The sequence below is a fragment of the Aegilops tauschii genome, chromosome 6, assembly GCF_002575655.3.
Source record: "Aegilops tauschii subsp. strangulata cultivar AL8/78 chromosome 6, Aet v6.0, whole genome shotgun sequence".
Taxonomy (NCBI): Eukaryota; Viridiplantae; Streptophyta; class Magnoliopsida; order Poales; family Poaceae; genus Aegilops; species Aegilops tauschii.
This window is the reverse complement of record NC_053040.3, coordinates 387,289,504-387,306,912: the sequence shown is the minus strand read 5'-3', so window position 1 is coordinate 387,306,912 and position 17,409 is coordinate 387,289,504. Positions and strand designations below refer to the sequence as shown.

The following is a 17,409-nucleotide window of genomic DNA, read 5'->3' as shown; positions in this document are numbered from 1 at the left end:
CCTACTCATGCTAGTGTCCAATGCTACTTATGCATAATGCATGGTTATGATCGTTGTTGCTCTCTAGCTGGCCGCTTCTCAATCTAATTGCTAGCCTTCGCCTATACTAAGTGGGAACTCTGCTTGTACATCAAAAACCTTGAACCCAAAGTTATTCCAGATGAGTCCACCATACCTACCTATATACGGTATTACCCTGCCGTCCTAAGTAATTTTGCATGTGCCACCTCTAAAAACTTCTAAAAATTATCCTTTTTGTGTGCCTGGATCGTTCATGGAACGACAGAAGGTGGTCGATATATTCCATGCTAAGCGGGTTATTCTTAGGTCGTGTGTTTATTCACTCGCCATCGCACGAGAAAATGGGCGGTAGTAGGGATGCCCAGTCCCAAACTGCAAACATAAAAAAGAGTTCATCTCTTGAATAATCAAACAAAAACTCCCATTGGAGTCGAAACCTTTACTTTTATCGCTTGGGAACCGCCATTAGCGTGCTTAGCATGGAAGATGTCGATAACTGATGGTCGTGAAGTGAATGAGAATGGTGCATGTCTCAAAATATCATTTACCTCTGTTTTAAAAATTGAGCTCTGGCACCTCTGCAAATCACTGCTTCCCTCTGCGAAGGGACTTTCTATTTACTTTTATGTTGTGTCATCACCTTATAAAACAAGCGCTAGAAACTGAGAGAGCACAACTGTCATGATTTATGCATTGTGTGTAGCTAATGTTGGGTGCATCATGACTGGATCTTTTCTACCATGAATTACAATGTTTAGTCGCAACTTAAACTTTGGAGGTGCTCTGCATTTATGTTTTGCGGTCTCAGAAATGGCTAGCGAGATACCACTATTGTCATATTATATCATGGTTGTTTTGACAACGTGTTGCTGTTTGAGATCTCTTATTATCGCTCGCTAGCTGATTATGTCATTGATATGAGTTAATATAATCTTTAAATGTTATTGTTGACATGGTTAGTTATAATGTTGGCCGAAAACTTGGGTGTTGTTTAAGCTTATTTATGCAAACAAGAGCAAAAGAGTTCATAAAAGTTTTTCTTTCTCACTTTTAGTTTATCAACTGAATTGCTTGAGGACAAGCAAAGGTTTAAGCTTGGGGGAGTTGATACGTCTCCAACATATCTACTTTTTCTCACGCTTTTCCTCTTGTTTTGGACTCTAATTTGCATGATTTGAATGAAACTAACCCCGGACTGATGCTATTTTCAGCAGAACTACCATGGTGTTATTTTTGTGCAGAAATAAAAGTTCTCGGAATGAAACAAAACTTTGCGAGGTTTTTTTATGGAATAAAAAAGAAGTACTGGAGCCAAGACCCACCAGAGAGGGGCCCCTGGGTGGGCACAACCCACCAGGGCGCGCCCCCCTCTCCTGGTGCGCCCAGGTGGGTTGTACCCACCTAGTGGCCCCGCAGACCTCAACTTTGACACTATAAATTCCTATTTTCGGAGAAAAAATAAGGGAGAAAGAATTATCGCGTTCCTCGAGACGGAACCGCCGCCAAGACCTGTTCTTCCTCGGGAGGGCAGATCTGGAGTCCGTTTGGGGCTCCGGAGAGGGGGATCTTCGTTCTTCGTCATCACCAACACATCTCCATCGCCAATTCCATGATGCTCCCCACCGGGAGTGAGTAGTTCCTTCGTAGGCTCGCTGGTCGGTGAGGTGTTGGATGAGATTCATCATGTAATCGAGTTAGTTTTGTTAGGGTCTGATCCCTAGTATCCACTATGTTCTTGGATTGATATTGTTATGACTTTGCTATGCTTAATGCTTGTCACTTTGGGCCCGGGTGCCATGAACTTAGATCTGAACCGTTTATGAATTCATCATTATATCCATGTTTTAGATCCGATCTTGCAAGTTATAGTCACCTACTATGTGTTATGATCCAACAGCCCCGGAGTGGCAACAACCGGGCCCACTCTCGGTGATGACCGTAGTTTGAGGAGTTCATGTATTCACTATGTGCTAATGCTTTGTTCCGGTTCTCTATTAAAAGGAGGCCTTAATATCCCTTAGTTTCCAATATGGACCCCGCTGCCACGGGAGGGTAGGACAAAAGATGTCATGCAAGTTCTTTTAATAAAGCACGTATGACTATTTACGGAATACATGCCTACATTATATCGATGAACTGGAGCTAGTGTCGTTTCGCCCTAGGTTATAACTGTCACATGATGAATATCACCCAACAAGTCACCGATCCAATGCCTACGAATTTATCTTATATTGTTTCTGTTAAGTTACTACTGCTATCATCACTGTTACACTTGCTACAAAATACTACTATCACTGTTACGGTTACCGTTGCTGCTGTCACTACTATCAAAACTATCATATTACTTTGCTACTGATTACTTGCTACAGATAATTAATCTCCAGGTGTGGTTGAATTGACAACTCAGCTGCTAATACCCTCAAATATTCTTTGGCTCCTCTTGTGTCGAATCTATAAATTTGGGTTGAATACTCTACCCTCGAAAACTGTTGCGATCCCTTATACTTGTGGGTTATCAAAGAGTGAGAGCGCTTTAAAAGGCAGAAGGAGAGCCAAGGCCCAAGCGGCACGGCATGCGTCATCCGGACGACCCCTCAAAAGTCTCGTCAAACAACCATGCTCCTCATATCCGACCCCCAAATCCATGCAAATTCATGCATGTCCGACATACACCTCAATATCAGAAGAGAATAGAGTAGTACGACAATTCAAACATAGTTCATGCATGAAATACATAGCTCAAACATAAAATTTATTCGAAGTGCAGAGTTCAAATATTAAACTGCTTGGTTTTCATTGTGGGTTCACATTGCTCCACAAGATCATTGAGTAACTGCACGTGCACCTGTTCACCTTGAAGATTCCGATGCATACACAAAAAGTTCATAATCAGATCTGCATCTTGATCCGGGATGTGGTCTTGTTCTCCGGGCTTCTCGAATCATGGGTTTGGGATACCCTTTCATCCTCGTCCCCAACAATCATATTATGCAAAATGACACAACATGTCATGAGTTGCCACAAAATCTCCGATTCCCACATCATTGCAAATCCACGTACTATTTCCCGATGAGCTTGGAGCACTCCGGATTCCCTCTCCACGTCCTTCCTAGCTACTTCTTGCATTGCTGCAAAGTTTTTTTGTTGCCATGAGAATCAAATATGGTCTTCACAAACGCTGCCCACTGAGGATAGATACCATTTGCAAGGCAGTACCCCATGTTGTAGTCGTGCTCGTTGGCAGTGTAGTTGCACGTCGGCGCTTCCCCATTGCAAAGTCTCTTGAACACGGGAGATCACTGGAGCACATTGATGTAGTTGTGAGAATCGGGCACATGCCAAAGAAAGCATGTCAAATCCGCAAGTCCATTGATGCCACTGCTTTGAGTATGATGGTTGCCTCTTTGGTGTGACCTTGGTGCATCCCACGCAAATCTTTGGGACAGTTCTTCCATTGCCAATGCATGCAACCAATTGAACCGAGCATACCTGGAAAGCCTCTTGACGCTCCAATAGCCATCAACTTTTCTGTATCTTGCACATTTGGTTCTCTCAGATACTCTGCTCCAAACACCTGCACCACGACGTGGGCAAATCTCACAGTCGTCTTCAGGCATGTTCTCTCCCGCATCCAGACCATCTCACCAACGACATCGGCGGCGGTACCTAGTGCAAGCATCCTCATAGAAGTTGTGCACTTCTGCTTAACAGAGAATGAGAGTTGTCTGGAACAATCTCTGGTGAGCTTGAAGTAGGAATCATGTGCTTCCACTCCCTCCACCATGCACAAGAACAAGGTTTTGCGCATTGGAAAGCATCAACGAAACCATGTGCGAGGGAATATTGGCACGGGTTGGAAGTAGTCCTTGTAGGGCGTCCATGCTCCAGTGACTATCCCGGTTCAAAACTCTTCTCCCTTTGATTGAACCCTTGAAGTTTATAATGTGCTCCACCTCCATGTCCATTTCCTCCTGGATGCTCATGATCATCAACATCTCGATATCTTCCTCTGGCTCAGGCGAATCAAAGAATTCCTCTTGCCTTAACTCATCAAGCTCCGTGTCTCCATATTCCTCATCCAATGAACCATCTGAATCCATCATTTTTCTACAAAAGAATCATAGAAAACTGGTCGGACAATTTGTCGAATACGTAGAGGGCAAGGTGCAGTCTAAGAACAGTCGTACATACTGCAACGGCGTCTGACGCGGCGAGACAGGCGAGGAGGAGATTTTTGGCGGCGGTGGTGGTTCTGAGGGATAGGGACAACATCGAAGCTAGGGTGGCGACGGAGCTAGTGGACGGCCTGGGCGGATGAGGGAGAAGCGAGGAGAGGCAAATGGCTCGTCCAACAAGGTCGGGGGGGGGGGATTTGTGCAATTTGGGGTGGGTTTTGCATGTCAGGTCCAACATGCCAGCGGGCCTTCTCATATCCGCCCTAGATTTGGGCTAGATATGAGAGGTATAGGTTAGCCCAGAAGTATAGGATTGGTTTGCGGAGCTCGGTTATAGATGCTCTTACTGCTCACCTCCAGTTGCCTCCGTGATCTCGTGGATCAGAAATCGGGTTTGTATCCTTGTTGTAAGATTGTTTTTCTACGCTTTTGTTGCTTAGACTTTTGTGGCATTAGTATCCCTCCTCCATGATAGCAGATGTAGCTATAAAAAGTGAATAGACGTCACTCCATGCTTGAAAACGCTACCGCCTTTGCACACGCATGCTTACTACTCGCTCCGTTTGGAAATACTTGTCATCAAAATGGATAAAAATGGATGTATTTAGAACTAAAATACATCTAGATACATCCCCTTTTATTCATCTTGATAACAAGTATTTCTGGACGGAGGAGTAGTAATTACTAAAAGTCTTTTTAGCTGTGCGTAGACTAATTCAGATTTCTCGCAAAAAAAAGTGGACTAATTCAGATGGTTAGATGTTTTAAGTGGATATGATCCTGAGGTGGTTAGTGGTGGTTAGTGATCTTCGTACGTTAAGTGAGGTGTACCTAAGAAAGATAATGTTTGCTCTCGAAAGCATGTGAACAATCTAAATAATTTACAATCTGATCAAATGTTGAACCCCCGAAGTTGCTATAAATTACCCACTATTCATTCATAAGTGAGGAAAACGATTCGGTTTTCTTTCCAAAGTCGCGGTCGTGCTCGGTTGTTTTATAGAGACGATGCCCAATATATATCATAGACCCACCAGTGGCGTAATACCTAAAGCCTTTCTCTCCCACCCTGGAGACGAGGGTTTGAACCCTTGGTTCCACCTTTTCCCACTCCTTTTTCTCACGCACCTCCTCCCCCCACGTACGTGTTCATGGGCCGGCCCACGGGGCGTGGCGCCCTTTTTCTTTTTTCTTTTTTTCTCATTTCTATTTTTGTTTAATTCTTTAAATTAATTCGGGATTTCTAAATTTCAAAAAGTTGTGAATTTTGAAAAAAATGTTTGAGAAATCATAAAAAGTGAATTCAAAAAAGGTTTAGGAAATCACAAAATTTTCGCAGTTTCAAAAAATGTTGGTGATTTTACAAAACTGTTTGCAAATTAAAAAAATCGCAATTTGAGAAAAAATGTTGGGAAATAAAATCATTTTTATGATTATGAAAAAATTATCATGCATTCAAAATGTATTCGTGAATCTGAAAAAAAATGTCCATGAAATTTTAGAAAATACTCAAAAATGCAAGTCTTTTTTCAAATTTCCCCCCAATTTAGAAAAAGTTCATTGATTCAAAAAATGCTTGCTGAGTAAAAAATGTTCATGAATTCGAAAACTATTCATGCATTTCAAAAAATGTTCATCTAAACAAAAAATTGTTTTTGAATTTAAAAGAAAATACCCAAATTTTTAAAAAGATGTCTGTCGATTCGACAAATTGTTCCCCGATTCAAAAATCTTTTATGTCTAGGTCTTGATTATTTTTTGGAAAGTCTTTATATGTCTAGGCGTTGGGAGTAGTTGGTCGATGAGATTTGTATTTAATAAAGTTTTAAGTATTCCCTTACGCGACACAATGACAGGTGTGTCGTGCGGTGGCAAGCTCATTGCCTTGAGATTTATCACGTCGAATGCATTGCGATCATGTGGAGGTCGCGCCCATCATCAGCGAGGGTCGGAAGTAGGGATGGCACCCGCAGGGTTTGGGTATGGGTGGAGCCACCCCATACCCTTACCCGTCCCATTTAAGCTTACCCACCACCCGTACCCATACCCGCTAGTGGGTACACATTTTTCACATACCCGTCACCCGACAAGGTAAATGGGTACCCGCAGGGGAAAATACCCATGTTTGCATAACATCAATTTGACCGACACATAATCATAAAGAACAACATACAATCATAATTTATAAACAACAACACATAATAACATCAATACATACTTATAAACGACAACACATCATAAACACAACACATTTTATAAACATCAACACTTTCTTTTAAACAACAACACATCAAAACATCGACACATAGTCATAAACAGTAGTACATAGTCATACATTTTAGTGGACCTGACTCGGTGGCGCCCGTGCGCTCATACGCGGGAGCAAGCGCTCTCCCATATAAGGAAGGACCTTCCCACGTGCCAGCCAGTAAAACCAAAAAAGGAACCCGCATGCGCGCGCATAACTATCCCACCTGCATTTATTAAAGGATCAAAAACTTTAAAAACTTGTAACTTTTGATTAGAATGTCAAAATTCAAATCCGTTTTCACCGTTGGGTTTCTCGCGACGAGTTCTTCAAAACTAGATCCCATATGAGGAGGTTTCGACCAATTTTTTTTCCGAGCAACTTTGTGTGCTACAGAGGCAACTTTAATGCTATATAAAAGCAACTCCTTTCCCCCCTTGTATGACTACCTATCAAATGGAGGATCCAAGTTGGTTACCATGACTATCAATTGACTAACTTCACCTCTAAATCGCCTACCACAACTCCAACGTGGATCACCAAAATGCCCCAAAATATCGGAATCGACCTCTCTAACACTTTTAACCATCTAATGAGTCCAACTACTATCAGACATGTAAAAAAGGTCTAGTGCCCCATATGAGTTCCTTGCAGTAAAAAATAGCATGCATCCCCTATGCAAAAGTAAAAAACATGCAACAACTTTGCTATAATTTCAGACAACTCTTGTAAAATTTGAAGCAACTAGTGTCATGCATTAAAAGAGGGGTTGCTGCCCCATAAGCTCATTGCAGTAATATCAGGCAACCCTTGTGAAGAAAAAGAACCACAAAAACAACAAGTAGAGGCAACATATATAGGTGGCACTAATGCATATATATTCTCTAACATAGGCAACTATAGTGTGATTCATGGGCAACTATTAAAAAAACAAAAATGTGTTCCATGCATTTTTATGCATCTGTTGATGTGAACTGATCAGCTCCATATATATTCCGATGCAATTTAATCTACTAATAATGTATTTTTTAGAATAGGAGTAACTCCCTCTATCGTGTGATGCAACTAATACAGTATTTTTTAGAATTACTTCCTATCCACCTCTCTTTGCCCGTTTCGGTTGCCTTCCTTCTTCATCTTCATTGTTTCATCAATTTTTTTTTTGAAAAACCACGGGTACCTCCTGTTGATCCACCATTTCGCCCTGTGAAGCATCAGGTTGAGCGGCCCTTTTGCTTGTAACTCTACCACAAAAATGCAAAATTGTTCTAGCAAAAGAAAACAAGCAACTGCCCTAGCAAAAGCAAGCAATTGTATTAGCAAAACCAAGCAACTCCCCTAGCATCTACTTTAGGCAGAGGAAAAAATGTATGAGCAACTTGAATAGCCTTTTATGGACAAATATTCGATCTACTCCCCCCCTCTCATCTACCTTCTCATATGTTGTAGCAGAAGATCAAAGCAACTCAATTACAAAGAAACCAAAAAACTGAGCATAAACAAGCAAATGTCCCTGGCACTACTAATTAGATTGTCTATTTTAGGCAGAAAAAACATATGAGCAAGTTGAATAACCTTTGTGGACAACTATCTTACCCCCCTCCCCCCCTCGCCCATGTAACTTCTCATCTGTTATAGCAAAAATCCAAACTCAACTACAAAAGGACACAAAATGCAAAACTGTTCTAGAAAAAAAAGCAACTGCCCTAGAAAAACCAAGCAATTGTCCTAGAAAAATCAAGCAACTCCCCTACCATCTACTTGAGGGTGGAGGGTGGGGGGTGGTGTGCTTCGCACGGAGCGTGTTGACGGGAGGAGAATCGGGGCGATAGCCGTGTAGCTGGGAGGAGGAGGAGCACGGCTGGGAGGAGAAGGATCACGGTTTTAGTTACGTCCCCATGACCAACTCCATCTTGCTCCCCTTGTATGATTATTAGCCAAGTATTTACGATCATACCAAAGGGATCCCACCTCAAGGAGATAAATTCTTGACACATCTCTATGACACAAACTTGAAAGGTATCTAAAACCTTTGCATATTAGCCAAATTATGGTCTTGGTAATGTTACTGTTCATGAGGATTGGGCAACTGGATACATGGTTTTAGACAAGTGTATGGTTGATTGTGGGCAACTGGATACATGGTTTTGGACAAATGTACGGTTGATTATGGGCAACTGTGGGAAATTCTTAACTAACACATGCAACCAGGAATAGCAGGAAATTATTAACTAACACATGCAACCAGGAATAGCAGAGCCAAAAAGAACACTTGTCTGAACCAACCTATCCAATCAAGAAGAGCTTATTCCATCAAGAAATCTTAAAAAGTTCCTTTCCAATTTCAATAAGGCATGGTGTGCATTGACTGTTGTCGTGTACAACTTATCTATAAATTTAGTCCATCAATCATCTCACAAAAAAACACCTATTTGTTAGCTTGACTGAGAAGAGAGGCTGAAGAAAACTACACTTATACATGGATTTCCCATGATTGAGTTTGAGCAACTCTTTGCAGATGTGCAACAACTACTAATACCAGAGGTTGCAAAATGTGCACACATTCCAGCAAACAACCCCACATCGAGAGTAGAAGCTTGTGTGTTAGCCATATTGGTTTTCTAGCTATATTTCCTGAAAATTGAGTGTGCACTACCGAACTAAGCTACTACTCTTGCTAATACCAACGTGTATGCCAACTTTCTGATCCTAAAACTATCATGGTCAGTTTACTCATATTCTGCACCCTTCGGTCAAATAACCATGCAAATTAATCATCACATCAGTTCTAGGGGTCATCAGGAACTACTTCCTAGATGTATCTTCTCAGTCTGTATGTGTATTCAAATCTGAGATGATAATCTAAAAAACTTACAAGCAAACAATCCAAGCAACTCGGAACAGAAATCCTGCCAAAAACAAGTAACTGTCCCTAGCATTACTACTTAGATTATCTACTACTTTAGGAAGAAAAAAAAACGTGTGAGAAACTTGAATAACCTTTGTGGGAAACTATCTGACCCCCCCCCTCCCCATGCAACTTCTCATCTGGCCTAGCAAAAAAACCAACAACTCAATTAAAAACACAAAATGCAAAACTGTTCTAGTAAAGAGGAAGCAACTGTCCTAGGAAAACCAAGCAACTGCATTACAAAAGGCAGAAATGCAACAAAATATTCAAAAATGAATCCGAGCAACTGCCCCAACAAAACTAAGCAACTGCGGTACACACACAAAATGCAACTCTTTTAATGAAATCCAAGTAACTACTCTATCCTTATAGTGGAAAGTCGCCTTCCGAATCCAATGCTGCCAACCCCCTTCAATCCACATATCAGGTGTGACGCCGTCGCAAGAGAAGCCACTCAGAGGAGTACAAAAGCCGCACCTCTCCCTTGTTTCCAGGCCCTATGGATGTAGTGAAAATTAAAGCAACCTTCCGTTTAATTCCAGGCAACCCATATTAAAAACTTGAGCAACTATTTGCAACTAGTTCATAACAAAGATTGTGTTGAGATGTTGGCAAGTACATAAAGCTTTTGCAGCTGATGGTTTTGTGGTAAAACAAAACCTAAATTCTAAAAGAAAAGTGCAACCAAAAAATAAATCAGAATAAGTCCTTGGAAATTAGTTTTTTGTCGGCAAGGTACATAGTTGATTGAGGCAAAAATTATATGATTTGTAGGCAAACCGTGTGTTTGATTGCAGGCAGAAAATTGTGCTGCAATGAAACAAAGGGCAAAGGAAAAACTATATTTTCTAATGGGTGATAAAATCAGGCAACTGTAATGTTGGTCTCAAGCAATTTTTGGATGTACCGGGACTCGTGGGACTCATGGTTTCTTGGTTCTAGCTATATTTCATGAAACTTGAGTGTGCGCTACCAAAGTAAGCTACTCCTCTTGCTAATATCCATGTGTATGCGTACTTCCTGATCCTAATAATATCATTGTTCAGTTACTCCTATTCTGCATCCTTCAATCAAATAAGCAACCAATTTATCAATCATAACATCATGAACTACTTCCTAGATATTTCTTCTCAGTTTGTATGTGTATTCAAATCAGCAGGCAAACACACACATATATAAATGAATAATGTCCGACCAGCACACGAGCGGAAGGTTAGCCTCACACCACTTCTTAACAAAAGCCTCACTGCAGCGAACCAACATACACCAGTCCTAATCATCCAAACCAACAGACTAGTCCCCAAAAATCATTGCTGCAGCAGGAGCTACTTGGGCTCAAAAACAAGAAGTACTGACCTCAAGATTTGATAAGCTTGCCATGTCGAAAAAGTCACACAAATACAGTGTAAACTAATAGTTTTTGCAACCCTGTAGCTTCTAAGTTTCATATGTTAATACGCTACTGAGTTTACTGGCAGAGATGAGAGATAATTCAGAGAGGTCAATAATCATACCCTCGTACATGATCAAATGTGCAACTATACTAGTTCATTTAGTAACTACTGAGGCAAGAACTCTTCCTATAGTTTTCAAGAAATCTGAGATGATAATGTACAAAACTTACAAGCATTGTAGCAGCGTTAGATGGCTTGCATCTACACAGTCCTGAGCTGCTGCTGCTGCTGCTAAAACCATCTCCTCAAACCAACGACAGATTCAATGTTTCCATTGCCCTCCCCTCCGTCTCAGGCGTCCCCCCCCCCCCCCTCCCGAAAGAAATCACCCCCCCCCCCCAGCGGCGGGGTCGAAGCCCTCACGGGCAAGGCCAGCGTTGAGGAGAAGGCAAATCGCACGACGGAGACAGTCTGACTAGGTCGTCGTCGCTGTTGATGCACGCCCCGGCGATGGACCATCCCTTGGTGTCAGCAGACCACACAACGGCGCGGCTGCAGCCTTACCTAAGCACTAGGCCGCTCTCCGGCGTGAGCTCCGTGGCCCCTTCCTCGACGGGGATGCGGCAGCTGGCCTACCCCGCTCCAGCTAGAAGAAAGACAAGGGGAGGAGACGATGGCGCTGCTGCTCCGGTTACCCGCCGACCGGCTCGCCTGGTTCCTCCAGTCCGTCGCCTCTCCCTCGACACCCCGGGCTATGACACCGGCGGCGGCTGTGGTCCTCTGGTTCTTCGCCACCACCAGGCTGAGACGAGGAAAGGGGATTAGGATAAGGCGTTCTTTTCTAGAGAGAGATAGTGGGATGGGTAGCGTTGTTTTTTTCAGCGACGAAGGTACGTGGGGGTTTTGTCCGGTAGCGCGTGCGCTCGAGACAACAATCCAGCGCAGCTGCGTTTTCTAGAATTTAGGTACATTTTAAGTCACAAACTCACGATAAAGGATAGGAGTAATTTTTCCGTACTTGTTAGATTTTATAAGGGTACAAGGGTATGCGGGTATGGGTTATATGATCTCATACCCGTACCCGCTCTATCCGATGGGTTTGAGATTTCCCTATTTACATACATATGGGTAACTTTTTGTCTCATACCCTTACCTTAATAGGGTTTTTACCCGCAGGATACATGGGTAATGGGTACCCATTGCCTTCCCTAGTCGGAAGAAAGATAAGTGGCAACATAGTGAGCCACCATGTTAAAATAGAGGACACTCATATGTCGAGGTATTGAGTCATACTTCTTTGGCTAACGTATAATTCTTTTGTCTACCGTTGCAACGCACGGGCATGTTTGCTAGTCCACTATAATATAAATTTTGCAAAAGAAAAAAAAACACTATATTGTATAAAAGTGAAAAGTGTCTAATTAATCCTAAAAAAGTGCATAATTAAACAAAGAAAGATCAAGATGACGCAGGCATCAACATTTCAGGCGCCACATCATCTTGCAAGCCATGACCCGGATTGTGCAAAGTAGTAGTTCCCTGTTCCATGTTGTACACATACAATCCCTTGTCACCTCCTCTCAAGAAGTAAATGCAGTTTCCCTTCAAACCGACGTCTTGTGCTCTTAGCGATGCCCCAACATATCTATAATTGACAAAGAACACCCTATCGCCGAGCGTTTCCACCTTCAGCCAGGCCCTTTTTGCCATGTCCAGCCTGCGAACACGGACATGCACAACTTTATCTGTTTGACACGGCTGACCGAAATCTAAGCTGAACAACTGCCCGCATGATTCTAACAAGGAGCTGCCCTCCCAGGGCCAGGGGTACTCATGATCGCATGTATTACCAACCGGAATTTGCGTGAACACGTCGGATCCGGCAAGAACTTGAGTATCACAACACTGTAACAAGTGGAATGTGTTCTGAAATATGTATGGAATTCACCCCCAACTGCCGTCAGAGCCTTCATCCCTCCAATGACGTCACCACGTCTTTCCCCGAGTGCCCCTGATTCGTACGTGTGCTTCTTCCAGCGGTCTCCTTCAGGGTGGCAATACCAGAACACCGTGTCTCTGCAATTCACCACTAGCACGGTGCAGTTTGGGTCGGTGGGCGTATGCGATAGCAAACATCTGGTGGTGCTCTTTGTGAGGAATTCCTCTTGGTCTGAAGGCAGGCCAATTCTCTGGCGTGTGAACGGATTCCATAGACAGGTCGCATGTGAAGCACGGTGCAGCATGAGCAGCCAGCCTTGTGGTGTTATCCAGTAAAAGTGGCTTTCCAAATCATCTACTCTCCTGCTTTGCAAATTTCTTCTGGTTATACTGTAAAACAACAATGCATCATTTGTCTTGTCAGCAACGTCATCCTCACCCTCATCGTCACCTTTGCCAGTGCCATAGCTCTCTTGGCATCCACCATCCTCCTGTTCATCATCCTCATCGCTTGCATCCGAATCAGTGTCGGTTTCCCCTCGAGGCTCATTGTAGTTGTAATGAAACAGTAACAACGGGGAGTTTTCGTCCAGCAGATCTGCGTCTTGGGTTTGTTCCATCGCTATCTCTACGTCTCTGTCCTGCAACAAACTGAAGGGTCCTTTACTGACGATGTCATGGAATATGATAGTTTTGTAAATTTTGATCGACATACAAGTCAGAAGCAATGGAAGAACTCGGGTATGGGATACTTATGCCGATTTCTAAGAGCTCAAACGAATCCATTATAATTTAGAGTATCTATATCTAATCGTATATAGGAGTAGTATATATATATCCAAAAAAGAGAATCACTGCTTACGTTGACGTCCGTCCTCTCCTCGTCACCTCGTGGGCTTTTTTCTGCTTCTACTCCAGGCTTTCACCCCTCAAAGAAACTATAGGCTTGTCCCTTCGGGGACATCCGATAAAAGAAACTATAGGCTTCGGCCTCCTGCTCTATATAAGCTCGAACTTAGTACTTGTGTATAGAAAAAGGAAAACGAATCGTGGTCGGTATTGGCATTGTAATTATAATCCGGTGACATGTCGTGCTGGGCTGGGACTCTCGCCGTAACTAGCGTCCGGCCCGCACGAGAGCTCATAAGTTACGCACGAGATCGAGACTTATTACATCGTGGGTTGCTCGCGACGTTCTGCTGGGACGAAAAGTTCAACTGGAATCGCCTCATACTGATGAGCGAGAGCGAGACGGCGACGGCGACGGCGTCGTCGCGTGAACGAGATTGGTCGTCTCTTCCGGCGGACATACTGGTGGAGATTCTGGAGTATTTGCGGTGGTCGAGCCACCCGAGTTTCGGCTTGGTGTGCCGAAGATGGCAATCTGCACGCGCTCTATCGCCCTTCTACCCGGCGTGGATCACTCCTCTCCTCCTCAATGTCGCCGATGTGGGCAGCAGCAACGTGCGGTACTACAGCCCCTTTTACCACAAGAATTTCGAGATCGCCTACAAGCTGAACACGCCAGGCGCCAAGATCTGTTGCGCCACCGGACAACACTTGACGCTATGCATGAAGAACCTGGTCCTCACGGCACAACTCCTGACAGGCGACGTCTGCAAGTTGCCACCGATCATACGTGGAAGGTTCGACGCGGTCGTTTATGACGGCAATCGTAGGATGTTTGGTGTCGAGAAGCCGTTCGGTATGCTGCGGATTGCCCGTTGCATCAAAAACAATATGGGCGAGTGGGCGGAGTAAATAGCATAAAACTATCACTTTTCGTCCTATGTTTCTAAAAAACTACCACAAATTTGTTTGTGACTGATAACTACCAGAATCGGCGTCGGTTGTTTCAAAAAACCCAAAACATCCGTGGCTAAGGAATTAAACCGGTTTATGACAGATCGGGCCCGCACCTAAACGAACCGTTTGTTTGACCGTTCGTTTGACCGCTAACTTACATGTGGGTCCTACACGTAAGTTTTGTAAAAAAGCAATCGGGTCCCTACAAGTTTTCTGAAAAAGCAATCAGGTCCCTGTGAGTTTTCTGAAAAAGTAATCGGGTCCCTGAGGCAAGGCAACGCTGTCTCCTCCGGCCGGCAAGCCGCGCCGGAGCTCGAGGAGCTCGCCGGCCAACAGCAGCGCCGTCCCCGCTGCTCTGCTGTACGCGCCGGAGCTCGAGGAGCTCGCCGGCCAACAACAGCGCCGTCCCCGCTGCTCTGCTGTACGCGGCGGAGCTCGCCGGCCAACAGCCCCGCCGAAGGAGCTCGCCGGGAGCAGTCGTGGCGTCGCCGCGGAGCTCCCTTCCGTCGCCCCGCCGTCGTCCAATGCGTGCGGGGTGGCCGCCGTTGTGAAGGGGCGCGCCGGGGAGAAGCTCGTCGGCGACGAGGCTTGCCGGATCTCGCCGCCTCAAGGCCGCCGAGGCACGGTGTGGAGGTGGCGCAGGAGAGGCATGGCGAGGTGGCGGCCACGGGCGAGGCACGTCGGGGCGGCGGCTGCAGGCAAGGCACGGCGGGGCGGCGGGACCCGACTGCTACGGCACCCGTCGCCGGCAGCCCCTGCCTTCATGCCCTCTCGAGGTGAGCTCGCCGGTGGCGGCGTGGCGGCCGCTAGGTGGAGGCGGAGCTCCAGTGGGGTGGGAAAGGAGGCGAGGTGGACGGCGGCTGGGAGCTGGCTGGAGGGACCCGATTGCTTTTCATTTTTTTGGCAGGGACCTGATTGATTTCATGCCACGTCAGTTAACAACGAACGGTCAAACAAACGGTTCGTTTAGGTGCGGGCCCGACCTGTCATAAACCGGTTTAATTCCTTAGACACGGATGTTTTGGGTTTTTTGAAACAGCCGATGCCGATTCTGGTAGTTATCAGTCACAAACAAATTTGTGATAGTTTTTTGAAACCATAGGACGAAAAGTGGTAGTTTTATGCTATTTACTTGAGTGGGCGGAATGGGAATACAGGTGGTTTGATCCAGACGGTCCAATGTTTCCCCCGTCGCCAGATTGTAACCCAGTTCTCCACAACGGCTTGATGTACCTATTGGGAGAAGATGGAGGGCTAGCAGTCTATGATGTGAGTAGGCATGATGGAAACTTTGAAATCCTGGACAAGCCCAGCAGCTTTGGATTCGAATGCGAAGACAGCTACTTGGTTGAGTCGGACCAACACGAGCTCATGGCTGTCCTTTTTGGGCACCGTGGGACGCCGGTAAACGTTGTCAAGCTCAATGAGCATACAATGGAGTGGGAGAAGATAGAAAACCTAGAGGGGAGATCCCTATTCACCGGAACGTTGTCGACGACAATGAAGGAGACTAACATCAAGTGGATGCAGAACAAGATATTTCTCCCTAGGTTCTATGATTGGCCTCAGACCGTCCTCGTTGACCTTGTACAACGAGACAGCGAATTGGCCTTCGTGCCAAATTCAAGATTCTCAGATACCACGATAGAGGATAACTATGGCACAGACATATGGACTTACGAATTGGGACAAGGTGAGGAAGCAAAGGAATTTTGGGAAACGGAGAAAGTGAATTATAGTATTTGGGTTGATTTCAATAGTTATTAAATTTGTACAATGTCGTTCGCAATATTGTGACACGCATTCCTAATGAAATTGTACATGAAACAATATCGCCAGATAACTTTGTCGTAGCATCTTTTTCTTTTTGTATGTCACAATATCGCCAATATGTATGACCTTGTACACTCCGATATGTATCTGAGATATCGTCTAGGTTCTATGATTGGCCTCAGACCGTCCTCGTTGACCTTGTACATGAAACACTATCGCCAGATACTATCATTGATGTGGGGAATGATGTAAGGGCCACTCCAATATCGTGGACCCAAACTCCACTAAATATCCGGACCATGTTGGCATCAAACCTGGGGAGCTCTAGGGGAGTCTGAAACGTCCGCCAGGCCCGTGGCCTCCTCGGCCATCCTCTGACCTCCTCCCCAAGTCCTGGGTGTCTTCGGGTTCAAGAAAAATCATCGCGAAAGTTTTATTCCGTAGGACTCCGTTTGATATTCCTTTTCTATAAAACTCAAGAACAAGGAAAAAACAGAAATTGGCACTGAGCTCTAGGTTAATAGGTTAGTCCCAAAAATAATATAAAATAGCATATAAAACATTCAAAACAGATAATATAATAGCATGGAATAATAAAAAATTATAGATACGTTGGAGACGTATCACTCCTCTTCATCCTCGCCATTGATTGCTGCGCGCGGCCACTGATCATGGAGTTCTTGCCCCTCTCCCGGGCCGCGACACGAGCATGCGTGTCAGCCTATACACCGATGATGCGGTGATCTTCGCCAACCCCATCAAAGAGGAGGTCGACGCGCTGCTCAACCTTCTCTTCCATTTCAGGGCTGCAACGGGTCTGTGTCTGAACCAGAGTAAATCTACGGTGGCTCCCATCTGCTGTGATCCGACGATTTTGCCGGAAGTGCTATAGGGCTTCGGCGGCAACATTGGTAGCTTTCCCAATCACATACCCGGGGCTACCAATTTCCCCTCTCAAGCTGCGGATAGTCCACCTCCAATTCATCCTAGATCAATACGTGCTCGCTTGGCGGGTTGGAAGCGCAAGTTGATGAACCTGGCAGGACGGAGGGTGCTCGTCAGAAGTGTGCTATCGGCCCTGCCAACGTTTGCAATGACAACTCTAAAATTCCCAAAGAAGATACTGAAAGAGATGGACAAGGC

The 17,409-nt window shown here is 44.8% G+C and overlaps 1 protein-coding gene across 1 annotated transcript; it reads left to right on the top strand.

Annotated features, from left to right (window-relative positions):
- The first annotated feature begins 13,923 nt into the window (after positions 1–13,923).
- LOC141026104 (uncharacterized) lies at positions 13,924–16,260 on the top strand. The gene is made up of 2 exons (XM_073502070.1): positions 13,924–14,444; positions 15,651–16,260. The coding sequence occupies exons 1-2, from the start codon at positions 13,924–13,926 to the stop codon at positions 16,258–16,260; spliced, it is 1,131 nt and encodes a 376-aa protein (XP_073358171.1).
- The last annotated feature ends 1,149 nt before the right edge of the window (positions 16,261–17,409 follow it).

Bases quoted from the DNA above. Each gene is read 5' to 3' on its own strand.
- LOC141026104 (XM_073502070.1), top strand. From the start codon at position 13,924: ATGAGCGAGAGCGAGACGGCGACGGCGACGGCGTCGTCGCGTGAACGA. The intron at 14,445-15,650 runs GTAAATAGCATA...ATGGGAATACAG, and splicing joins AATATGGGCGAGTGGGCGGA to GTGGTTTGATCCAGACGGTC.